The sequence below is a fragment of the Pleurodeles waltl genome, chromosome 7 (genome assembly GCF_031143425.1).
Source record: "Pleurodeles waltl isolate 20211129_DDA chromosome 7, aPleWal1.hap1.20221129, whole genome shotgun sequence".
Classification (NCBI taxonomy): domain Eukaryota; kingdom Metazoa; phylum Chordata; class Amphibia; order Caudata; family Salamandridae; genus Pleurodeles; species Pleurodeles waltl.
In genome coordinates, this window is record NC_090446.1 from 766,175,778 (window position 1) to 766,203,271 (window position 27,494).

Consider the following 27,494-nt stretch of genomic DNA (forward strand, 5'->3'; position numbering starts at 1 on the left):
AGTGCAAAAGTTTGGACACTGCGTGTTCTTGGTGGTGCCCAAAAAATCATGATTGAGTTCTCCCCATTGTTGGAAGACTGCCTGAACCACCAATGAGTGTAACATCATTCATGGTTTGCTGGGCAACACAGGTTTAGTTTGTCCACCCAAGCATTCAAAGATCCTGGCAGATGGTGTACAATCTGGAAGTTGGTCTGCACACTCAGTCAAATGCAGCGGCACAGAGCCATTTAGCACAGGACCCCCAACCCCACTCTGCCCTGCTTGTAGCAGTACCACATGACAGTGGTGTTGCCCATAAGAGCCTGCACCCATTCCCCCATGATAAAAGGGAAGAATGGCTTTAGTATCAAGTGACTCACCTGTAACTCCACGCTTCTGCTGTAGACCATAGTCCTTTGACCTCCACCTCTCTGAGACGACCATCCTAACCCAAAAAGGATGAATCAATTATAACTGATAGCTCTTGGTGGGGTAGGAAGCGAGGTCTACCACCGGCCTAGTTGCAGTGCAGTAGTCACCACTTCAGCTCTTTCACAGTCGGTTCTGACACCAGGATGAAATTGGAGGAACTTTTTTTGGGATCATAGCCCAAAGACCCTGGACAAACTGAAGCGGAGGAAAGGCTTGAAACTGTACTATGCCCAGGATGACCCTATGAACTGAAGTTTCTGTGAAGGAGTTAGATGTGTGACTTCAGCGCATTGAGGGAAACTCCTAGAAATGTCACCAGGTCCACCATCATCTAGAGGTGGTTCATAACTGTTTGAGTTACACCTGCCTTCAGCAATTATTATGGGAAGACTGGTATTCAAATATGTGCAGCAACCACCACCAACACCTCTGTGAACACCCATGGGGCACTGCTAAGGCCAATGAAGGCACAGAGAATTTGATAGTGCTCGTTGTCTACCTGAAACCACAGGTAACACCTGGGAGACTGCGGCCTGGGTGACAGTGTATCACTGAGGACAAACTAGAGGGATTTTTAAGCTATGATGAAAGAGGGTGGTGGGTGATTGGGCAGTTAATTGCCCCTGAGGCCCGGAAGCTGTCCGCTGGATCCCTAAATCTACCTTGAAAGGTTTGGGAGGTAGGTTGCTTCATTGGGAGGTAAGTTGCTGCTGAGGAAAGCTCTCTCATGGACTCTGAATCTGTTGTAGAATCAACCATGTGGTTGGGGCTAGGTGAGAGCACGTGCTGCTTGCCTTGTGTTGGAAAATGGGTTATTGGTAGGGCAGGTAGGTACCTACACCTAGCAACAAGCGACTAACCTCCACATAGGTACAGTTAGGTCTCAGTAAATTAATCCCAGCTCAACCCTTGGTAGCTTGGCAACGAGCGTCAAGGCTTAACTTAGGAGACAAAGTGTAAAGCATTCAAATATCACAAAACAGTAATTAAATAAAACACAGGAAACAGTTTAAAAATCCAAAACCAATTTATAACAATAGTTTATATTTTTATCTTTAAAATGACACAAAAACGATTAAAATCGGTTCAGGGGAACCGGAGATATGAATGTTTAAAGAATTATTACTTTTCTAGCGCTTAGAAACAAAAAGCGCCAATCGGGTCATCTGGTTGCACCTCGACCGGGGCAAAGTCAAACTTTCAGGCCGACCGCGATGGAGCCCTGCTCGGCTACAGGTCGCGGGAGGCCTCGGTTAAAACGTTACCTTCTGACTTAGGCCCTCATTCTGACCTTGGCAGGCGGCGGAGGCCGCCCGCCAAAGTCCCGCCGTCAGGTTACCGTTCCGCGGTCGAAAGACCGCGGCGGTAATTCTGACTTTCCCGCTGGGCTGGCGGGCGGTCGCCTTCAGACCGCCAGCCAGCCCAGCGGGAAAGAGGCTTCCACGATGAAGCCGGCTCGGAATCGAGCCGGCGGGGTGGAAGCTGTGCGACGGGTGCAGTTGCACCCGTCGCGTATTTCACTGTCTGCGCAGCAGACAGTGAAATACATGTAGGGGCCCTCTTACGGGGGCCCCTGCAATGCCCATGCCAGTGGCATGGGCACTGCAGGGGCCCCCAGGGGCCCCGCGACCCCCCCCTACCGCCATCCGGATCTCGGCGGTCCGACCGCCGGGATCTGGATGGCGGTAGGGGGGGTCGGAATCCCCGCGGCGGTGCAGCAAGCTGCGCCGCCGCGGAGGATTCAATGGGGCCGCGGTACACTGGCGGGACCCCGCCAGTGGTGCCGGTCCGACCGCGGCTTTACCGCCGCGGTCGGAATCCCCATTGGAGCACCGCCGGCCTGTCGGCGGTGCTCCCGCGGTCCTCCGCCCTGGCGGTCAAAGACCGCCAGGGTCAGAATGACCACCTTAGTCTTTATTTTGAAGTTTTTCTTCACCGGGACGAACCTGCCAGTTGAATCCGACCTCCTGGAGCCCTTGTCCGGATACGCGATGTGGGTTTCCTCGGTGGAGACTTTTACCTTCGGACTTAGTCGTTTTTTCGAGATGAAAATCCTTCGACCGGGGTAAACCTGGATCTTGATCCGACGTCCATGGAGCCCTTCTCGGATACGATGGCTGGGAGGTCCCGGTCAACTTTTTACGTTCGGACTTAGTCTCATTTTCTGATGTTTTTCTTTACCGGGACGAACCACGAAGTCAGGCTGGGTCGCGGTTGAGGCAAGCCGGCTAGAATTTCCGCGGCGGGTCGGTCCCTCTCTGGAGCTTTTTTCCCAAAATTCTCAAATCTTTTCCAAACTTCCGGGACTTCACCCAGATGTTCTTTTAAGGTTCTTTTGGGGTCCACAGCTCACCCCAAGGGTCCAGAAGTTCTGTGATGGTCCTTGGGGGGTGCGGACTTCAACTCCCAGAATGCACCTGTCGCAAACTCCTTTTTGGCCACTGGACAGTGGTCAGCTGGTCGCTTTCTTCAGGAGTTGGTGCAGGGGACTCTGGTTAGCAATTTTTCACCTGTAGCAAACAGGGAGTCCCTCCTTGAACCAGTTGAAGCCAGGCAAAGTCCTTCTTGTGGTGAAGCCCAAGTGTGCAGCTGGTGCAGTCCTTCTGAGTGCAGGTTCCAGGTGCAGGCCAGGGGTCCAGCAGGGCAGTCCTTCTTCTCCTTAAGTTCCTTCTTCTTGAAAGTTGGTGGGGATCTGAGGTGTGGGGGCAGGTCTGCCAGTTTTATCCTTGCTCCTGGGTGAAAAGCAGGGGGGCCCTGGTTCTCCAATCAGGGACAGGGTCGTCCCCCTGTGATGACCACTTCCTGGGAAGTGTGGCAAAAATCCATCCCAGAAGTCAACAGTCTCTAAAAATCCAACATGGATGAATCTGATTTTTGGAGGTTACATCTGGCTGAGCCCACCCACTGGTGTGGCTAAAAATCATAAACACACCCCTCTCCTGCCCTCTCCTAATCTAATCAAGGGGGCACCTAATTGTCTGGGGTTGCAGGATGTGGGGGTGTTGCTGGGTGCTCCAAATGTCCTTCTCTGCCTTTGAAGACCAGTTTGGCAGCCCTCCCCCTTCCTGCCTCACCATCTGCTGAGGGGAGATTCTCTCCCCCAAGCACATTCCTTTGTGTGAAGCCAGGCCACTTCACACCTCATCAAGGCAGCCTGGCAGAAGCTGCTGCAGGCTGGCCAATCAGAGCACAGCAGCAAAAACAATGCAGAGCTGAAATTGGCAACTTTTTAGGTAAAGTCTAAACTTTTTACCTGAACAAGTTATATTAAATCCAACAACTGGAAGTTGTGGGATTTATTACAACAATTAATTTGATACCAAATTCTTGGTATGTAACATTTAAGGAGACTTTAAAATTTAAAATAAAGTCTGCCCATTCTAGCCTATGAAGGCCATTTACTTCCATGAGGGAAAAACTAATTTGGCTGTTTTTACCTCACCAGGGCTTATAAATCTATTTTTATAAAGTCCCTGCTTATAGTTACAAGGCACCCAGCCCTAGGGGCACATAGGGCACACCTTAGGGGTGACTTATATGTAAAAATAAGGTAGTTTAAGACTTTGGAAGTACCTTTAATTCCAAAGTCGAATTTGCATATAACTTTAATTTAAAAGCAGCCAGCAAGGCAGGCTTGCTTTTAAAATGACACTGGGCACCTCAGCAGTGCACCTAGGTGTGCACCACCTATGCTGTGGTCCCTAAACCTACATGCCCTACCATATACTAGGGACTTATAGGTAGGTTAACTTAGCCAATTATAATTAGCCTAATTTGCATATCCATTTTACACAGAGCACAGGCCCTGGGACTGGTTAGCAGTACCCAGGGCACCATCAAAGTCAGGAAAACACCAGCAAAAAGAGAAAAATGGGGGCAAAAAGTTATGGGGCTTCTGCAATCAGCCCTGTTTTCTCACACCTTGTTTTCTATAAAGCACTCTAATCACCAGTCTGCTTTGTCTCCTAAGAGACAGGTGCCACCAAATGGCAGGTCCAACAGTGGGTGTTGAACGTTACTGAAAAATCCCACTGAGTGTGTGCAGAAGTGGAGCTGAACCACTGTGCAGGTATCAACTGCACTACGCAGTTGCTAGTGTCCAGGTCTGACATGATAACATATTTTGCAGTGTCTTGACCATCTTAAATTAACTGTTGGATGTTGGTGTATGGGTCATTACGGACCGCAAGCAAGATATCGGCCACCATATTCCACAACACATGCAAATATCACCACAGAGGGCATCTAGAGTTCACAGACCTGAGTGCGAGACTGGCAGATGAGAACATTCTCTCCAGTGTGTTTCAACTTTCGGTCTGGCTTCAACTTTCAGTCAGGTGGGGTAATTGGGAATGTACTTGTGTTAAGCCTGCTGGCGTGAACCACAAGGTTTTCAGGTGTTGGATGCTGTAAGAGGAGGGATGGGTCCCCAGGAGTTGCTCTGTGTGTTCTGGCAACTAGACAGTTAACAGGAGTGCAAGATTCTGGTTTCATCCAGGTGCCTAAAAGTGTGCCCGTCAGTGCCTTATTAAAGCTTTGCAGAGGCTTGCCATGGCTGCAGTATCTCCACGAGAACACTGACTTTAGTTCCACAGAGGGGATCTGGAGGTCCCCCACTGCTGCTCTTATTACCATTACAAATAATGCTGATTCCTCCATAGAGGGACAAGATGGAGTGTTGAGGTCAGAATCAAGCGACATATCAGAGCTACTGGCCTCTTGGAGGGCCAGAAATTTGGTTGGTTCATCATAAAGTGGAGATGTGTCATTGATGTCATTATCTTGTGGCTCTAGGCCTGAAAACTGACGTGTATCGGAACCAGAGTGGGACTGGACAAAGGGTCGGGGTTGGCGCAACTTCAAGCAAGGTTGCGGTAGATTCACTTCAGAGTCTGAAAGAACTTTGACCTCTTCCACCAGTGGCAGCTCTGCAAGCATTAATGTGTGAGGCCCTGATGTAGATCTCCCCACTGCGTGGGGAGTTAAAGCAGATGTCAGCCTTGGAGTTGAGGTGGACTCCAGTATGGGGTTGAGATGCACAGACAACATCGCAGACAGATCTGCCAGTGGCAATCCGACTGGTGGCCTCCACGGATCTATGGGGCCCAAATGCGCTCTAGAGGGATTTGGTGAGGTACGAAAAATATGCAACATAGCCTCCATGAAGACATCAATCTGTGGTGGCATCCCTGATGGAGCTGAGAACTTGGGCTGCATTGGGACTAGCGTGAGGATCGGTTCCAAAGTGGGAGACCAAGACTTCAATTTGGAGGTAGCCTGACATCTCTCCTGATAAGCGTGGTTGGAAGAAGGGGAGCCATGTTCCAACTTGCGTTTTTCCTTCGACTTGCCCAAACTCGGAGTCAGACGTTGAACTCTCTTGGGAATGACCTTGGTGACCCAGAACGCGTCCACCTCCTCAAATTCGACTGGGCCCTCCGAGACTTCCTGTGGTGTCCAGCAACACAGAGTTTAGCCTTGCAGTCCTGAATGGCCTTCCGATTCACCTGAGCTTATTTGTCTCACAACTTCGAGTCATGCGATGATCCCAGACGCCAGGTAGAGATTGCATGTGCTTCATCACTGACATCTGTTTTCAGGTAATTCTTGCATGGTTTGAAACCTGACAATTTACGATCCATGTCAGCATACGGAGAAAGAAAGGAACTGATGCTCACCTGCCAAGGCAGCAGCTATATTATGGCTCCCACATCAGTTCCAACACCACCTACCAGCGCACAAGGAAAATGTTCAGAATAATCCCCAGATACATTTTGGCATTAGAGGGTATTCAAAAATCTGCAATTAGTACGACATCTCAATCAGCTCTTTAATAGTCCATGTGTTAGGATTAATTGATATATTACGCTAGAATGGATCTGATTATCAACGAAGTTGAGGGATACTGGCGACTCTGCTGCGAGGGAGATCCCATCTTAAAGGCCCCAACAGTTGGGGTGGGGTGGGGTGGGGCAGGGAATTAAACAAACTCTACGGGAGAAGAAGCCGCAGGAGCTCATGCACTGTGAGTTGAACTTTAAGGGGCGGGAGGGGAGGAAACAGAATATCAGGGCAGGAGGTGATGGAGGCTCGAGTGCCAACTGTGTGTGCAATGTTTAGTGTTATTGTAACTTTACGAAGAAAGCAAAAAAAGAAAAAAAAAAGAATGTTATTGTGAACATACTGTTCTCTATGCTCATAGGGTGTTTTTATTGATTCCCATCATCTTATACTTTACATATTTTATATTTAAAAGGAGGGTTGATCTATGACGAAACACACAGGTAATTATCATATCAATTGAGAATTGCATTAAGTATGTCTTCACTGCTCGTGACGGTGTTTCTGTATTTTTGGAAGGTGATGGGGCACATGTATTAGGTTAAGAAAGGCTGGATAAGCTTAAATAAGCCACGTTAGCGTAAAATACAGGCAGATTTTTTAGGATGGGCCACACTTTCCAAAAGGAACTTTATTTGCAGACAAAGACCTATGCGTTTCGACATACCTTGGTCATATTCGCAGCGCAAGGCCATTTTTTTCATGTAGCATAAACACTGTGATTTTTCTTACCTGAGCGTAAACATAAAAGGCATACAAAACAACATACCATTACCGAGCAGTTCATTCACTGTTATTCTAAACAGTGTATAATTTTGCTATAGTCATCCTCAATGTGGAAGTTGATAAATTATATGTTTTTCAGACGGAACGATAATCATAAAAATAAAAGGAATATTGACAATATTTCTTAATTCATGTCCATCATATGACTTATATTCCAATCAATACATAAAAATTATCCATAATTATTCCTTAGTTGAGCCTTACTCTATGATAATGTATTTATTAACATCACAATTATTTAATCGTTAACAAAAGAAAATCCACTCATCATGAATGAGTATTATATCATGGTGTAGTCTCTTAAATCCAATCAATGAATCAGTCTCTAATCCGAACTGAATTCTGTTGAGATGAGCCAAGTTCAAATATTTCTGGATCGCCTTTTAATTTTTTTTATTACACATACACACGAAGGATGACACAGTTGATTGTTTTTCCCAAGTTAGAAATAATGCGGATTGTGTTGTAGAAGCTTTATTTATTAATAATGTATTAACTCCTCTAGGCTCAAGCCAATTCCCATAACTTGCAGCATCCCCCAAAGCTCCCTCCTTGCCTGTGATTTTCTGCTTTTACATGGTACCTCTGCGAGTCACAGGAGACAACATGTCAGCATCTATCATTATCAATGACACTCAGCTGCGCCTGTGGGCCACATCTGGTAAGGACATTGTTCAGTAAATTGTTTGCCTCACTGCCAACCAAGCTGGCATGTTCAACACAAAATGATACAAACTTGATAGAATTTACACTTCTCACCAATAGTGGTAACCACGTTCATGTCTAGGAATGGTTTAACTGCTTCCCACCATCACTCATGAACACCACTAATTCTTAGGGGTTCCACATTGTTGGGACAGGAATGTCCCCTGTCATGAGTACCCAAATGCATGTATCTATTATCCTAGCTTTTCATTTTACCATATTCTCACACTAATCTGTCTGTGTGGAGGCCTAGGCCTGTCCCTTGACACAAGTGAGGTATTGGAGCAGGCCTGTGACCTAGAGGAGTGCTGAAAGGTGCCTTCATTATACAGGCAGCTGACTTCTGCCCATGCTGTGGGCTTGGTACTTAGAACAAAAGTGGCAGTGTATCATGTTTTGTGAATCAACAGTAGTGACCAGACTTGTTTTCTGCATCACTGGATTGGGACCCTACTGGCTCATTCATGCAAAGTTCCACCTCTAAACACTCATTCAGATCCCAGTGGTAACACCTCAAGTGCATGCTGGGCATATCTATGTATGCACCCTGTCTGGTACAAGAATGGTGTGTATGAGAGAACCAGAGGAATGGAGGCCTGCACAATCCATTTTGGATGCCATTTGCCTGGCTTTTTTTTGCACAAGATGGGGGTGAGTCTGTTTTTCAATACAGCTGATTCCCGAAACAGGAGGGAGGAGACCAAGAAACTGAAGTGGGGAAAGAGGGGACGAGGCTACTTTAGAAATTCAATTTGACGCTTTTCTGAGAGCAGCTGATGATTAGTCTTCCTGTAGCTGTTTGGTAGATATTAGGGGTGAAGGGTGAAATTGTAGAGTCTGTTGTTCAAGATGAAAGAGACGCCTTGTGCTTTCCCTTGATTATTCTTCAGTGTGGCTGCTGACCCTCAGGTGCAGAAAGCTCATACTTCTTTGTGCCTCTGTTGTGGGTGTGTCAAGCTGCATACAATCCTGTTATAAGCTTTATGCCAAATATGGAGTAATTCTGCTAAGCTATTTTTTCTGTATCATTGACTAGAATTTTCCCTATGGAAATTACATGGATCCATTTGTTTTTTCAGCCCCTGTTTGACAGAGCACTCTGATATTTTCCAGGAAGGAGCTGACGTGGATGAATTTTTTTGGGAAAGTTTCATGATGATTCGTCCAAATGCACCTAAGTTATAAGCAAAACAAAAAACGTTCTTATAAATAAACAGTGGTGATGACAACTGTGCAAGATATATATTAGGAACAATGAAACAGTTAGCTTGGATGAATCAGGGGAGAGAATGAAATTTAATAAAAGACTTAGGGGGTTATTACAACTTTGGAGGAGGTGTTAATCCGTCCCAAATGTGACGGCTATACCACCAGCCGTAGTACGAGTTCCATAGGATATAATGGACTCGTAATACGGCTGGTGGTATTTCCGTCACTTTACCGTCACTTTTGGGACGGATTAACACCTCCTCCAAAGTTGTAATAAACCCCTAAGTATGAAAACCATTTTAGCTGTGTGAAGGAGAGTTTTTCCAACAAGAAGTAGTGTGAAACAATTCATTCACACGGGATCCTTTTCTCCTGACAGCTAATGGACTCTAGGGCTTTCTTGAAGATGGGGTCGAAAAGAGAAATGTTGTAGACATCTGACGGGCGATATATACAGATTCAAATACCCCAAAACAATTACGATAACGGATAGTTAGTTACTGGAAGAAGTCTCGAATCACCCCTCCAAAATGACATTCCATGTTCACGTTGGCATCTGAGAATACTGGCTTCAAAATTCACATATCACATTCCTTTGTTTGCTGGTTATTGTTCTTACAAGACAGCCACATTGTGCATGCCAGATATGAATATCGTTTATGGATCATATTCTTATTTTTTTGTCTCTCTCTTTTCATCTTCACTTCCATTTTCTTCCTCAGGTTGAGTGATTTGTATAATCGAGCGAAAATAATTTGTTATTATTGCAATATTTATAATCATTATTGCAGGTTTACTGCTGTGACTGCATTTTCAGTTGTGCCTTTTAAACTAAACCGCTGAACATACAAATAACAAGTTTGGGGTGGGATAGACATTACCGAAAATAACTGAGGTGGTGACCAAGCATTGATCAGTACTAAGATTTTGACTTAAAGAATAGAATGGAGATATTTTTACCTGTTTGAATGAGAACTTACCAAGATGTCCCAGCACAGATTCATTTGTTGACTTTGTCTTTTCTTTATTTCGGCTGCTTTTTCGGATATCGATTCCTCTTCTTTTGAGCTCACTTTTCTTTCTTTTAACACTTTTCTCCAATTGTCCTACTTTTGGTCAAGTAAAAGAAAAGTTCAAAGCAGTAAAGGTCATTTTTTGAAAAATTTTAAGCAAAGGAAAATATACAGCTATGAAAATCCTCTAAACTAAAACAAATCCGCACTCCCACTACTTGCTTGTATGCTATGATTACACGAACATGCACGTGGTAACATTTGTTAACACGCATTGGCAGTGCGAAAAGATCTGGCTTATGAATAAAAGTGCATTCTGAGTAAATGATGGATTTCGGCACTCAAATAATCATACAAGCATTCCTGTCATTCACACTGCACTCATGTGTCCATTCAAAAATCCACTGACTCGTGCTTGCATTTACTGTCTATCACCAGTAGAAAAGAAAACATACTGCTGTTTACACACAGCGGGCATATGCTTACAATACCAAAACGAAACATTGCAGCTGGTGTCCACTGTGCACAGGTATTGTAAATAGTCTAGACTTTTTTTGAAATTCAAGCACATTTAGAACCATTTTAGCTATCCTGAAATGGTAAAACAGTAATACACTATGGACAACAGCAGTCCTTAACCCATTCGCTGCCAGGCCTTTTCCCCCTCCTGTGCTAGGCCTTTTTTTGCCTATTTGGGGCAGTTCGCGCTTAGGCCCTCATAACTTTTTGTCCACATAAGCTAGCCAAGCCAACTTTGCGTCCTTTTTTTCCAACATCCTAGGGATTCTAGAGGTACCCAGACTTTGTGGGTTCCCCTGAAGGAGGCCAAGAAATTAGCCAAAATACAGTGAAAAGTTCGTTTTTTTTAAAAAAATGGGAAAGAGTGGCTGCAAAAGAAGGCTTGTGGTTTTTCCCCTGAAAATGGCATCAACAAAGGGTTTGCGGTGCTAAACTCACCAGCTTCCCAGCTTTCAGGAACAGGCAGACTTGAATCAGAAAACACAATTTTCCAACACAAATTTGGCATTTTACTGGGACATACCCCATTTTCAAAAAATGTTGTGCTTTCAGCCTCCTTCCAGTCAGTGACAGAAATGGGCATGAAACCAATGCTGGATCCCAGAAACCTAAACATTTCTGAAAAGTAGACAAAATTCAGAATTCAGCAAGGGGTCATTTGTGTAGATCCTACAAGCGTTTCCTACAGAAAATAACAAATGAAAAAGAAAAATATTGAAATTGAGGTGAAAAAAACATCAATTTTTCTCTACGTTTTACTCTGTAACTTTTCCCTGCAATGTCAGATTTTCGAAAGCAATATACCGTTACGTCTGCTGGACTCCTCTGGTTGCGGGGATATATAGGGCTTGTAGGTTCATCAAGAACCCTAGGTACCCAGAGCCAATAAATGAGCTGCACCCTGCAGTGCGTTTTCATTCTATACCGGGTATACAGCAATTCATTTGCTGAAATATAAAGAGTAAAAAATAGCTATCAAGAAAACCTTTGTATTTTCAAAAAGGGCACAGGATAAGGTGTTGAGGAGCAGTGGTTATTTGCACATCTCTGAATTCCGGGGTGACCATACTAGCATGTGAATTACAGGGCATTTCTCAAATAGATGTCTTTTTTACACACTCTACTATATTTGGAAGAAAAAAATGTAGAGAAAGACAAGGGTCAATAACACTTGTTTTGCTAATCTTTGGTCCCCTAAGTCTGTTACCCAGAATCCTTTGCAAACCTCAAAATTTGGCTAAAAAAACAAATTTTCCTCACATTTTGGTGACAGAAAGTTCTGGAATCAGAGAGGAGCCAAAAATTTCCTTCCACCCAGCGTTCCCCCAAGTCTCCCGATAAAAATGATACCTCACTTGTGTGGGTAGGCCTAGCGCTCGGGACAGGAAATGCCCCAAAACACAACGTGGACACATCACATTTTTTTTAAAGAAAAAAGAGGTGTTTTTTGCAAAGTGCCTACCTGTGGATTTTGGCCTCTAGCTCAGCCGGCCCCAGAGGGGTCAGAAATGTCCTAAAATAAATTTGCCACTCCCCGGGGAACGACCCTTGCCTACGGGGTCGCTCCCCTTGCGTGACTGCGCAAAAAAAAAAAGATCCCCATGCCTAGTGGTTTCTGCCCCCCCTTGGGGGCAGATTGACCTAAAATCGGCGGATCTGCCCCCAAAGCGGTCAGAAATGGCCTAAATACAATTTGCCCCTCCAGGGGAGCGACCCTTGCCTAAGGGTCGCTCCCCATCTCTAAATAACAAAAACAAAACAAAAAAAAAAAATAAAAAAAAAAAAAATTGCCCTGGCGCCTAGAGGCCTAAAATAAATTTGCCCCCCCATGGAGCGACCCTTGCCTACAAGATCCCTGGTGCCTAGTGGTTTGATTGACCTAAAATGGGCCGATCTGCCCTAAAGGGGCATAAATGGCCTAAATACAATTTGACCCTCCAGGGGAGCGACCCTTGCCTAAGGGCTCGCTCCCCATCTCTAAAAAGCAAACAAACAAAAAAAAAAAAAAACACACAAAGAAAATTTGCCCTGCCGCCTAGAGGTTTCTACCCCCCCCCCCGGGGGTAGATCGGCCTAATAACAATAGGCCGATCTGCCCCCAGGGGAGGCAGAAATGGCCTAAAATATATGTGCCCCCCCCAGGGAGCGACCCTTGCCTACGGGGTCGCTCCCCTTGCCTGATGGCGCAAAAAAAAAGATCCCTTGTGCCTATTGGTTTCTGCCCTAAAATCGGCGATCTGCCCCCAAAGCAGGCAGAAATGGCCTAAATACAATTTGCCCCTCAAGGGGAGCGACCCTTGCCTTAAGGGTCGCTCCCCATCTGTAAAACAACAACAACAAAAATCCCTGGTGCCTAGTGGTTTCTGCAGATCGGCCTAATTAAAGTAGGATGATCTGCCCCCCTGGGGGGTAGAAATGGCCTAAATATAATTTGCCCCCTATGGGAGCGACCCTTGCCTAAGGGGTCACTCCCCACACCTAAAACAAAAAAATAAACAAAAACAAAACAACAACAATTTTTTTATCCCTGGTGCCTAGAGGTTTCTGCCCCTCCTGGGGGCAGATCGGCCTAATATTAGGCCTGAGGGGGGGGGGGGGGGGGGGGGGAGGGGCAGAAAAGGCCTTAAAAAAAATGCCCCCCCTGGGGTCACTCCCTTATGTCAGTTACAAAAAAATAAAAAAAGACATCCCTGGTGTCTAGCGGGTGTTTTGACAGCTGGATTGCTTTCAATCCGGCTGCCAAAACGCAGAGAGAGACTTCAAAGGGAAGGAAATACATTTCCTTCCCTTTGAAGCCTCTCTCGGCCTCCCCCACGTGATTGGAAGAGAAATGCAAGCTGAGCTTCCAGCGCGATGTGGGAGGCTCTGTGATTGTGTGTGTGGGGGGGGGGGGGTCGGGGGTGGAAGGGCAAGGGCTTCCCCTTCCATCCCTGACTTGGGGGCTAGCGCTCCCTCTGGGCTGTGTGCCCAGGACGTAATTGTTACGTCCTGGGCACAGCAGCACTGTGCCGCAGGACATAACCATTACGTCCACGGCACAGAACGGGTTAATGTTCTCAAGGTTTCAGGAAGGGGCCACGTGGGATGCCGCTCACTGTAGATAAAAGGAACAGCAAGTAGGCCTCCTGTTAGCACTTCCCGGAGACCTGTAGTATTTTCTTAAGCAATATCAAAAGAAAAAGAGAAGCAGAAAAAAGAAAGGGGAACTATAAAAGGAGAAAATTAAGAATTAAAGGATTAGCCAACCAGCAGTGGAGCTAAAGTGCATTCATTTTTAGGTGGGTATAAACATATGATCAGAAAATTCTATCATTCACAGGGCATGCGAACCAAGGACTCATGTGGTCTGACAGTACCATTACCCCATGTAGCTGCTGCTATGGATGGAACGCAGAGCGTAAACGACACTCGGGCAGACCTTAGGTAGAACAGAGCTGACCCAAAGGCCCTCTATGTATCTTTATGAATACATATTTATGTATGTGATAGTTTGTATTAATTAATGGACATTTTTTATTAGAAGATCCTGGCAGATAGAGTTTCTAGCAAGAATTATTATAGTGCAAATCTTCTTCCCTTAGGATTTGTCGAGGGCAGCGACCAACACCAAAATCATTCCCTACAAAGGTAATGTGACATTCCATGTAACAAAATACCCATTAGTAGGCTTTAATACAAAGTGATAATGATCTACCCTTAAATTACCTTAACATATGCTGTTCACAATCAATACATTAAGCCTATTGTCTTGATTAGTAAATGTAATTATAAACAGTCAGATCGATAAACATTATCACTGGTATGTCAATGTAACCAACTCGGACCTATTGTGTTGGTTCATAATCCTTTCCACAAGGCAACCAGCAGGTTTACCATGATAAAATTACAAATATGTACAAAATATAGTTGTGAAAACAATATAAAATCCCTACTAATAGAGTCGAATAAAGATTACCATAAGCAAATAGTCCATCTCCATAGTTTGTTCAGTTGTGTCATCAATACCAAAACCCTTCCCAGTACACTAATCTGCAAGAGTCCCCCCCAAAAAAATACCTACCTACAGGTTCTAGCACAGTGATATAACAGTCCACCCTTAAAAGTCCACATGCTTTTCACAAAAAACAAGTAAGGACTACTGCCTTTGTCATATTGTTTCATTATAAACAGATCACACCTAAGGAGTCTGACATAACCTATCCCAGTGAACCAATAAGGTCCCTACTCTTTATCAAAGGCTTGACATCATATACCCAGGCCTACTAAACTGCACACAGACTGGCAATCATGAGGCTTACATTTATAAAATTAGAAATATGTACAAAACTGCAGTTGGCAAAACAATATACAATTCCTCTCAATAGCGTCTAACAAGAATCATTACAGTGAAATTCTACTCCAAGGGTTTCTCACAGTGTGTGGCCAGCACCAAAACCCCTCCCTAGAATGGTAATACATGAGTTTACACGTAACCAAATACCTTTCTATGGCCTGTAAAATAATCTGATAACAATCCACAGTTAAAGGCCCATTGGCTTTACCATATCCTTTTCACAATAAATAGAGAAAAGCCAGGCTTACTACCTTTGTAATAGTATTTTCATATAACACAGGGCAGGCATGCCATTAAGCAAAATATTCCACTGCACACATATCTGTTAATGGTGGCTTGTCACCATAACAAACTCATGTCTACTGTGCTGAGCATAAGCTTTCCCACAAGACAACCATCAGGCATACAGAGATAAAATTGCAAATGTATACAAAATTACAGTTGGCAAAGCAAAAAAAAACCTCTCTCTCCAGACAGGGCATAACAAGGATTCTTAGAGTGCGAATATATCCATCATCACCTATTGACTTTTAACCAATGTTTTCCACAATTGATATACCAGGCATAATGTCTTTACCGTAACTTTTCATAATAAATGTTAGGCCTGATATCCTAGGTGTGGTTTCCCCTAACCTTTTGCCTTCAGAGCTCCTGTTTTTGCTGGGCCTAGGATTCTGCACACTTTACCACTGCTAACCAGTGCTAAAATGCTTGTGCTCTTTCTCTAAAACATGGTAACATTGGCATCTAACAAAGGGGCATATTTAATTTATGCACAGGTCCCTAATAAAGTGCACTACCACTGGGTGGGTGTAAGTACTGGCCCTCAGACACCACCACCTCACCACACTGTGGACACTCTGCCAGGACTGATGTGCTGCTGAAGGACTGCCACCCTGCTGGACTGCTTAGCATGCTGGTCTCCTGCTTTGCTGTGCTGACCTGCTGCCCTTTTGCCTGGGAGTGAGAAGGACTGGACCTGCCTCTCTCCAACCCAGTACCCAGAGTGACTCCAAGGGTTAGGTGGCTGGCCTCCCGATCTGAAGTCTCAGGGACATAAAAGACCTCCCATTACCCTGCTCCTGAACCTTGACTCTGCCATCTGTGAGACTGCCTTGCCAAGTGGTGCCACCCCAGTCGTGGACCACTGGATGTGGGCCTAAGGTGTGTGCTCTAGCAGAACTGACTCATCCTCTTCTGCAGGAGCAAAACTGACAACGCCACTACTGCATGGGTCGGAACCAATGTAACCGACTTGCATCGGCCCACACCCTGAATCTTCGGACTGACGCATGGCCATCGAACCACCACTGCATGATGCTTTCCCCCGCACAAGCTTCTCACATCCCTCATCGACGGCAGCCTCGAGAAGCTACAGCTTTGCATCGCAGCCTCAGTGCTCATCAGAACCCAGCACTGCCTCAGTTGTGCATCGCATCCCTGAAACCAGTCTTTGCATCACAAGCCCCGTCAATGGGATTCTTATCGACGCAACAGAACCCAATACCGCAGCCTCGCTGCATCTCAGAACCAATGCATAACTCTGACTGCACAATATATCTTTGTATTTGATCCACATAACGCTTTGCAACTAGGATTTATGGTACTTTGGTCCAGCGAGCCTAACTGGGCCCCTGTAGCCGCCTGCGCTCCATCGCAGTTGGCCTGAACTTTGGTTCTGTTCCAATGTGACCAGATATCCCTGGTTGGTGCTTCATGCTTCCAAATGTTGCATTATAGTTTATTCTTTAAAAAAAGTCAAACCTCAAGTTCTATTTATTGGCTTTCTGTTTTGATCTTGTTGTATTTATTAAATTGAGTTATGTTTTACTAACATGGTGTGGGATTCTTTTTGTGCGGTGTTTTCACTGTTTTACTTGCACAAATACCTTACACACTGCCTTCAAGTTAAGCCTGAATCTTCTGAACCAAGCTACTGGGGTGTGAGCACAGGTTAATTTGGAGTTTACTTGTGCCTTAGCCTGACAAGAGTTGTGGTTGCTGCTTGACCAGTGCTCAAACCCCAGTCAGCTAACAACCCAATTTCTCACAATAAACAATCAGGCAACCATCCAGCAGCTAGTTATAAAAGCACAAAGCCTCACAAAACTACAGTTGGCAAAGCAAAGTACTCTCTTTCCTAAAACAACCCTAAAAAGGCTTACTGTAGTCCCTATGTTCTAGCCCCACATTTTGTTTCGGTGGATAATCAACACCAACATCTTTGTCTACTAGTTGAATGTGAATTTTCATGTAACAAAATACCTGCTTTAGCACAGTGTAATCTGCTCTTAAAAGTCAAATGTCTTTACATATGCTTTTCACAATACGTGGGTCAGTCAGACATACTGGCTTTATCATACGGTTTCATAATAAACAAAACAAACTTATCAAATCTGGCACAACCTTTTCCAACAAACCAATGAAGCCTTTACTCTTGAACATTGGCTTCAGACTTCACCACACACCGGCCTCTTTAAAGAGCACATAAACTGGCAACCATCATCCATGCAGCTATACAATTAGTAAGATGTCGAAAAATACAGCTTCCATACCAACATACAAGCCCTCTCAAGAGGGCCTAACAAGAATCATCAAAGTATCTTTGAAAGTAAGTAGGAGAAGAAGACTGTTCCCACAGAGAGGGCAGAAATCCAGAGCACCCACAAGTAAATGTCTGGATGTTCACCTTCGGCAGATGGAATTTCTGACTTCGAAATGCACTGCATCACAATGTGTGCACCTAAACGTGTAATGCAATACTGCAAACTGGACTGCTGTCACAGTTAACCATCTTGGAAAGCAAAAAGTATGGCATAACATACACAGGGGATGAAAATGGAGGTGGAGTGTCTGGGGAGCACTGGAGAGCAGTGTCTCCATCTATGGCATCACTATAAAAAAGCGATGGCACATTTTCTGTTAATGATCACAGAGCAGTACTAGTCCGACCATCTGTCAAGCTAAAAACAAGTAAAATTGGCTTTCGAGTACTCCATACCTTACAGAAAAAAGGCACAATATCGCCTATGTCTGGATGGTGGTTCTAGATGGCTAGAAATCAAAATGTCCCCCTAGACCACCCTTTTATCGGCAGACCGCAGTAGGGGGTTACAAGATGCTTGGGAAAGTCCTATACCATGTAAGGTACAATATTGACAATTGATGCAATTCAGTGTGCCATTAAAGGCACATACGAACTGCACCGCCTATTGGTCTTTAAAGTGGGACATTTTATTGTCAGGCTAGTCTAAAGATATGATCTTCGATAATCGGTCCAACCAAAATGAAATAACAGTTATCTGCCATTTTGCAGCTATTTAGCATCATTAATAAAGTGAGACGGTATTTTGCCATTGATGCATTATTTACAATCATTTTATGGTCCGTCATACATGGATACTGGTACACAGACAGGACACTTGTCACAAAGTCCTTTCTGTGAGTAGTTGTGCCTTAGGTCTGTCTTAGGTGTGACTTATACCTAAATTACCATGCCTTCCACAAAACATTTTTTCAGAAGCTGTAACAGATTTTCTCATAAGTAAGTCATGCTTACTAACTGAAAGCTTTGTATAGACAAAGGAACCTGGATAACGGGCAACTGCTCATAAAAACATGGTTTGTGATTTAGGCCTGGAAATGCAGGCAGTATTTCACACTCAATGGAGGAATGAAACACAAATACATAAAACACTGTGAAATGATGGGCCTAAGCGAGTGGGCCAGATAACCATTTTATCAGCACACGTTTTACATGGACCATTTAAGGAAAGTTCATTTAGAATTGAAATAACTAGCAGGACTCTAATACTCAACATTCATGCTATGTTTCAGCTTCTTGTTATTTGTAATAGTACATATTATTGCAATGCTTTCACAACACTCACCCAATAATAGGCAAAGTCCTTTAAGAAAGGTTATTAAATATCACCGTGGCAGAAGCTTAACAATGTTTAGCTATTCCTCTGGAGTACTGTCAGGCATAGAGGTCAGAATACAGAGGTATAATATGGATAGAAACGTGAGGCTCACTACCACATAAAACGGTTTTATCTGTGCCTACCTTGACAAAGATCCTTTTCAATTAATTTCATCTGTAGTTTAAAAATTTGTTCTTGAAATTTGCAGATTGAATGTTTCATTTTTTCCCGTCTCGTCACCATGTAGCATAGATTTCGAACCTGCAAAGATAAGCAAGAATTATCAGATTTGGCTGTGCTCACTTACCTTGTAGAGGCAATTTGGGTGTGCATTTGGTTTTATCGGCGTATTTCCCAGAAACTTGTCAAAAGTGATTTAAAAATGTATGTTTTACATAGAAAAATAACGTCAACGAAAATTGCCAGATTTTGAAATAGAGAAAAAATACTACTAAGGTTTAAATGCTTAGTCACAACAGGGATGAAAATAAATGTTGTGTTTCAGGAATAGATAAATACCATTGAGAATGTTTCACATTAATACAATATATGGACCCAGTAACAATATATGAGGAAAGAAGTATATTTAAAACAAGCATTATTCTAGCATTCCAGATAACCAGATCATGCCCAGATAATCAAGCTCAGGTGCAAGTGTAAATAGCAAGCAAAGAGGAGAGAAGTAAATACGATGATGGCTTGCAATAAAGGGTAATTATTTAAATAAAAAAACGAAAGCTAAAATCAATAAGATTCTCAAAATAAAGGGGAGGTGGAAGCCATGCGTATTTCCTTTCCTCTGTTAAAGTGTAGAACAAATGCAATTGTTTAATTTGGTGAGTCAGACATCGTTCTGAGAGAGAGAACCATCTAGAGACAAGGGTGAAAAGCTTCTAACAACACTGTAGCCTAGACTTACTGAATTGTTGAGGCCAGTCCAAAAGAAATATGTAGCACGTGGACCTGCTGAATCTTTCGCTCATTAAGGGGAAAGTTCCTCTGCAATGGAAGTGTGCAGTGTTAAAAACTTTGGTGAAAAAACATGGATTAGATCCCTGCTGTCTGGGTAACTACAGGCCAACTTCCTTGCTACCAGGTCTATCGAAGCTCCTGGAAAAACAGGCTAATGGACATCTTTCTGTGTTCCGCTAGTCTAATGATATTCTCCACCCCACACAAATGGGGTTCAGACTTCAGCACAGTACTGAAACAGTGCCAGTCACTGCAGTTGAAGAACTGTGGATGCTCGGCTGCTCTTTTCTTTTGGACTGTGGAGGCTCAGCAGCTCTTATTCTATTAGATCTATGCACAGCCTTCGACACAGTAGATTTTCTCACTCTGAGCCACAGAATTTCTAAAGTGGGCCTTATTGGCCCCACCCTGAAATGGCTCTTCTGTCCTAGAAAACAGAACCTTCCAGAACCTAGATTAAACCGGGTACTCTGCCAGTCTTCCTCTAAGCTGCGGGTGTCACAGGGCTCTACCCTCAGTCCCACCTTTATAGGTTGAGCATAGCAGCACGCAAGAGCTGCTTTTCCGACGTGTTGGTATGCATTTGGGCTTTTAACCACGCCCACATCACGCCCATCACTCTCACTCCTTCATGGGCTTGCCTTTTAAAAATCCTTTGTTTTCATTGGTAACTTCTTTACGTTTGTTCCTCCTTAGGGCGGTTTTGTTACCACCTTGGCCATCGGCCCGTTACATGGATAATTGCACTTTTGCCAATAACTTTGACTACAAGAAAACTTATTTTTCTCTTTGTCTCTCCCCTTCGTGCTCATGGCAGTGCTCTGAATTGGCTTGCTTACGTCAACTGTTTTACTTTTTATTTTCAGTTTATGTGACAAGAAAACTCCAGTTAGGAATTTACAACACTAATAGCTCTAACTTGAGCAAACGTGAGGCCCATTTACATTGCAAATGCTTGTTTAATTTTTATATATGCTTCTTCTGGCTGACATAGTTCAATTCTTTGGGTTGTCATTGGTTTCCTATGCCAATGATTCCCAACTGGTGATATCCATCTCCCCTGATCCCAGTTCTAACCATCTCGCATTGGCTCCTTGCCTTTAGGCAGTGCCCAGCTATACAGCCCGCTGTAAGCTCAAGATGAGTACTGAAAAAACTGAGGTTATGATACTAGGTAATAACCTCAGGAAGGAAGTCTCAAATCCACTACCTGCATGTCTGGAAGGACTACCCTAGACTCCAATCTTACCATGGAGCACCAAGCGCAAAAACTTGTGGCCAACTGTTTTGCCATTCTCAGACTCCTAAGAAAGGTTGAAATCTTCTCCTCTTTCTAGCAAGAAGACTATTTGTCCAGACCTTAATTATCTCTCGCCTTGACTAGGGCAATGCCCTCTATCTAGGCTCCCCTCAATATGTGATGAAAAGCCTACAGAATATACAGAATGCCGCTGTCCAGCTGCTGATGAATCTTTCTAGGAGTCAGTCTCCAAGAAAGGCACTGAATGTTCTTCACTGGCTTCCTGATGAGCAACACATCCAATTTAAGGTTTTATGCAGTCTGCAAAAATCACTCCACAGTAGAGACCCTACTTTATTAGGATTGCTTGCTACTCCCTACATCACCAGACGCTCTCACATATACTCCTCTGCAAATTTGCTCCGAGTTCCTAAAATGATGAAATCCTGGTAGGGTGGTTGTTCCTTCTCCCACCAGGCTCTTAAACTGTGGAACACTCTTCTGCTCGAGCTGTGCCAAAAGGCTGTGAAAAATTGGCTTTATTCTTAATAGCTCTAAACCGGTTAGTTGACAACTTGGAACTATTCTAGCACTGGGATGCACTTTACAAATGCCCGGAATAGAATACTTAATTCCGCCCAATACACATTAGAATGATTTGATATAAAAAAATACGCTAGAAGACACATCAAAATGCATCAATTCATTGGAGGACAAGTTGCCAAACTGCTGTTGTTGACTGAGGCACCATTTCACCAAAATATTTTTAACAGAAAAAGCTCCAGCTTCCATAGCAAAAATGACTTCATAGTAAACACTACCTATAGAAATATAACATGTCATCACTTGGATTATTCCTGGAAATAGACCACCTCAAAGTGAGGGCCCATGTTAAGGAAGAACTTAACAAATGCCTCTGAAACTCTGGAGGTTTCTACCAGCATGTGTAGGATATTACAGGTTTCTGTCTAGGATGAAACTGGTTCTGGACAGAAAGAATGTTGGAGGAAAGGGCACCAGCACTTCAGTCTGCGGTGGGTGGCTTCTCCAACACTACTTCTCTGATATTGGCTTCACCTAGATGGAGTTTACATTGGCAGAAGCTGCCATCAGAAACTGCATTTCTGCCGCATTTTAAACGGGGGTGCAGCATGAAGAGATGGGCACACGGGAATGGTCTTTACTACAGAGTGACACTTTAATTTCAGTAAAGATATAGTAGATGATGAGAAGCCAAGAAATGAAAAGCCAGACGTTAAAGAGTAAACTCCACCACACACTCTAGGGCCTATTAGACCTTCCAACATGCACATCTATAAAAACTTAACTAAACATACTAAAACTCTTCAGCTTAAATTCTTGTGTCTAGTCAGTTGCGATCCATTAGAGCAGAGTGTGCAGCTACCTTCTTTGTTTCGTGCATTGCTCCCTGGTACAGGCTCCTTTTGCAGCAGTTATGAGGACGACAACATTTTAATAATTGCAGAGGAGTAACTGTCTTAGCAGTTGTAATCTTCTTGCACTAATGGTTCATTGATAATACTTTATTGTCTCAATTATTTAAAACCATGTATTATAAGTGAAACATGAAAACATAAAATAAAACACCAACCCCCAAGTTAAAAAAAAGTTAAAGAAAAGCATTAGAATCAATTCCTTTTGTTCTGACTGATCGCCTACTAAAATCATCAGAAATGTACCTTGCCACCTCTTAATTGCTAAAGATAAATATTTTGTAAACATGCTTTGGTGCGGTTCCCCGAAAACAGAATAAAATAACGTCATGTAATGTTCCTGTACCTTCTGTATTAAACGTCTGTTTCAGCAGCTTATTTCGAATGTCCATTAGCTTGGGAATGAGGTGTTTGCCTCTTGTGTTACAAAAACAGCATGCGCTATTTATTCGTGAGGGTTTTTTGTTCCATCGTAAGTCAAACTGGTGGAAAGGCAAACAAACTAGGCGTTCATTGTTATTTTGTCCAGGCAGCACTCTCAGAAACATTTATTTGTACACTGACTAAGGATTGGACATCTCCGTTTTTTAGGGTCGAGTGCAAAGCCCTCTTGTTCCGGGTGTAATCTTTATGTTGGCTTTAAAAAACGCCCATGTCACGCCCATCAGTTTCGTTGGTTCGTGGGCTTATCTTTTCAAATTTGCTTCATTTAATTAGTGAAAAATATGCATACATCACGCCTTTTCCGGTGCTTAGCCTGCCTCGAGCGAACCAGCCAACTACTGAAAACATACGAGGCTCCTTATTTTACGCATTGTTTCTGGACTACTTTTTCTCTTTACTTCCTACGTAGCGCAATCTCACTAGGCAGTAGTCAAGTGCTTTGCATGACAGTGACCCTGTTACATGGATAATTGCACGTTTGGCAGTTACATAGGTAATTCCACTTTTGCTGATGCGTTTCACTTCAAGCGAACTTCTATTTCCTTTTGTGTGTCTCCTATGCGCTCATGGCGGCCGTTGGCTTGCTTTTGTGAAACTGTTTTACTTTTAATTTCAGTTTATGTGGCAAGAGAAGTCCGGTTAGGAGTTTACAACGCTGATAGCTTTAACTCAAGCAAACGCAAGACTCATTGCATTGCAAATGCTTGTTTTCTTTGTTTGTGGCTCTGTATGACAGAAAGATACCTATGGCGGTACTGTTGAATGTTCCAGTGCTTGTCAGAGCTGAAATGCCTCTTATATCATCATAGAAGTGTTGGTGCTAGTAATGAGGTTAAAGAGGGTAAGCAGGAGTTGAGATCTGTAGAAAGAGGAGTCTATCTGAGAAGGAGTGGGGGCCAGGGGCCAGCAGCTAGGAGCCAGGTTAATTGCAGACAAGACTGATGGGATCCATAATGCAGGGATCACCAAGGGTAGCTCATATTTTCAGTTTCCTGGGGCCCATCTCATGTTTATCCTGGGACTGGTCCCAGATTTATGAGACTACATCTCATTTCAGTGAACCAACCACACTTACTCAATAGAACTCAAGTTGGACGACAGGAGGTTGTAAGGAAGAATAACACTTCAGGTGAACTGCCAGGATTCCACAATTTGAGCAGCATTAATATAATATAGCAGCGACCATTTGGTTTACCTGACAGTAGCAGAGGGCAGATAGGTGTGATTCACACTATGGTGATGGACACTAAACAAACAATATCATTGAAGCCAGAGTAGGGCAAAGTCAACCTATTTTTTACATTCTTCACAGTCACAGGTCCCAAAGTGTATATGAAATGTTGAGTATTGTTGAATACATAGTCAAAGCACGGGGTGCAGCTAAATTAATAATGAATACTATTCTGTGAAACTAAACTTCATAAGAGTTCTCATTCACATCACATATATTGTATGATTGCCTGATGTGTTATTCACAAGAGGTTACATATGGGTGAAAAAAGGAGCAATACAAATAGTTTATTTTTGGTTCAGGCAGAGTTTGTCTTGTATAGTTCTGTCATTAAGAGGTGAATAAACAAAAGACTGTTGGACGCGAAAAAAACAATGGTGTGGAGGGCTATTTATCTGACAGTATATAGGACAATCGTATATTCTGCAATGATGAATTTGCCCGCCATGCAAAGAATGAAGTTCTAACAAGTAACTGTTTCAGTATCTATACAGTACGTATTTTTTGTTTTGATCCTGTACAATCACAAAAGCATTAATTACATCATAAAGGCTTGTTCCACTTTCCAAACAGTTCAGGTCCACTTAGTACCAGTCACACTATTGAAAGTGAGAGTCCATCTCTTGTTTTCAACCACTGAGTGTCAATACAATTAAACCGGACTGGTTTGTTTTTCTAAGGATAACTAACATCCAAATCGATAATAAAAGCACAGCGCATAAAGTGAACTGTATAGCAGACAGGCTGCTGCACTTTTAGCTGACCTCGCTTGCCATCTTTACAACAGAGACCATTATTTTTCTTACATTGTAGGCTTTGTTAAATATGAAACATCTTACAATGCGGCTTACGTTGTACAAATATTAGTTTTCAGTGGGGCATGCGAAAATCCGCAAAAACTCGGCACAGTCTAATTATCATTTTTATTTCTAGCTGTATTAATAAATGTACAGTTGAAGTCATCCAACCTATACCCAAAAATCATACCTACATGTCTAATACCCGAACAAACTACTGGACAGGCACATTCCAAATGGGACTCTGTCTATAGGGGACTGATCCAACCCATAGTCTGGGTAACTCCCCACATGAACCACAGTAGCTACGCTCGCTATCCAGAAATGTTATATGTATGTTGCCATTGAAGCCACCTCAACTAGCCACACACCAAAAACTCCACAGCAACCCAATTCCCCAACACCACGATTACATCTTTCAAGTGAACCCCTTACCTACCCAGTCACCAGGTATTCTCCCCTTTCCTCAGCTCTCTTTCCTGGGATCCTCATTGATGAGATATATCCACTGAATGTGATTTTTCACATCTACTCGCACAGTACTCTCTTTATTGCCATCTTATAGTGAGTTGGCATACAGCTGTCAATTGGAGCTAGATGACATTATCTTCTGAAGTCACCCTCTGACTCTTCAATGTTTGCCAGAATCTCCTACAATTTCTCCAACAATTTAGCCAGACTCCACAGTACAGAATAGTGCTTCACCCATTGAGCGAGTGCAGAAACCTTCTTCCTAACTGTGGTTGAGCTATCACTTTTCTGTGTCCCCGTGGGTGCTGCTAGTTCGACACAAATTAGCTAACTTCTTCCTGACTTCATTCCCTCCCAAAGATAGTAGCCTTCGTGCAGAAACTCAACTTTTGCTGAGATTTGTCAAGATTCCGCTTATTTTTTTAAACAGCTTTTCTTGATTTTCATTGACAAAAAACATCAAGTATTTCTGTTAAGTACGAAGCATATAACTGTACAGTTATTATAGTTTTACTAGTACAGCTAGAACATTGCAACTCTACCCAATGATCCCAACTGCCATTCCCTGTCATGCCTCGCTATTAATCTCAATGGCCACCAACGACCTCGGCAAGCGTCGAGGAGCTAGTCCTTGTGCAATATGCATGACATCTGGTGTGGTGGGGTAGCTTGGGTTCTATGATATAGGCACCCACTATTGGGGGTTCCACCCAGGTTCCCCGGAGGTGAGGAATCAGGGTGCTTCATACTATCCACCATTGTTCATTAGACTCTGCCATTTCCATGGAGCCCAGCCACTTCTAGTCTCTCTTAGCTGCACTGCTCCTTAATAACCAGCCCATTTCTTGAATTCCCTTTGCCAAACTCCCACCGGGGGGCCATTCTGAGATTTCCAATTCCGGGTTATCTCTCACTTTGCAAGCAGGAGTGCCAGGTCCTGAAAACTGCATGTGGGTTTGTTTTCAGCTTTCTGTGGAAACCAGGTTAAGAGGCAATATTGTGGGATGCATGGGACCTCTTTCTCAATGAAGGCAGTAAGTATAGCAGTTATTTCCTCCCTATAGGGTATGCCTGACTTGCACGTCCAACACATATGTAAGAAGTCAGCTCCCACCTCCCTAAATCTTCCACATCTGGCATCAAAGTATCGATGAACTCATCTGTGTCCAATATGCCCTGTGTATCACGTCAAATTTATCAGCTTAAAGTGAGAATTTCTTGACACTTTAGGTACCCTTTCTGATATTTCTGTCCAGTCTTTGTCTGTTATGGGACACCCCAAGTCTGCTTCCCACTTGATCCGAAAATTGGTCAGAGGTAGTAACAGATCCCACCTTACTGATCCATATAAGCAAGTGAAAGTCTTAAAAGTACCAGCTGATGTGACAATGTATTAGCAAGTTTTATGGTGCAGTGGCTCTTTAAGTCCTATCCTCCAGTGCTTATATACTGCCTCTGTTACCGCTCTATGTAATAAGAAATAAGAAATTACCTCTGGGCAGGGTGTGGAATTTAATTAAAAATCTACTTGTCTGTGGGACAGGCTGATTCCTAAATCTACTTGTCCTGTAAAAAAAAATTTGTGTCATGTAGTGCTGTGACAAATTGTGGCAGCAATCTCATTATGTGAGAGCCTCTCTGGTTATACCAGGGCTACTACCATAGGAGGGCTTAAATACTTGAAATTTTGTTCCCTACTATAGCAATTTCCTTATTTTGTCACCTTTCCACAGATCTACATACTGGGGTTGGAGGAATTAGTAAGTAATAGTTCCAGACCTGGAATGCCTTTGAGTCTGCAAACCTACTAACTTGCATGGTTTAAGGATTTTCACCAGCTCTTTTCTAATCTTTTCACATAATAAGAAAGGCTGGAAATTTACACCCGACAATGGCAGAAGCACATGTTTTTCCAGGGTTGGGAAAAAAATTGGTTGGAGGGAAAGTGAACTTGCAAACATTCAATAGATTTTCACATGAGTAAATCTACACACACACACATATTTGCTTGTGCTAAAATACATTTCACACATTTTTTCTAGGAGTCCGATTTCAAGGTCTACTTCTGTAAGTTCTTGTGGATTCATAAAAGCCACAAATTCAAAGACGTATACCATGGGTGGACTTTTGTGACTTTCTTTA

General features: G+C 43.4%; 1 protein-coding gene across 4 annotated transcripts in view; it reads right to left on the reverse strand.

Moving 5' to 3' along the window:
* The window catches only part of JADE2 (jade family PHD finger 2), a 426,950-nt gene that overhangs the window by 20,567 nt on the left and 378,889 nt on the right, over window positions 1-27,494 (reverse strand). For 2 of the 4 annotated variants that reach the window (XM_069199256.1, XM_069199259.1), the window contains 2 exons: window positions 18,887-19,004; window positions 9,936-10,064 (listed from right to left, as the gene is read on the reverse strand). In XM_069199256.1, coding sequence (XP_069055357.1) covers window positions 9,936-10,064; window positions 18,887-19,004 — 247 coding nt within the window. Of the gene's footprint in view, window positions 1-8,295; window positions 8,921-9,935; window positions 10,065-18,886; window positions 19,005-27,494 lie in introns of those variants that run through there. The other 2 variants (XM_069199260.1, XM_069199257.1) reach the window with 2 other exon arrangements.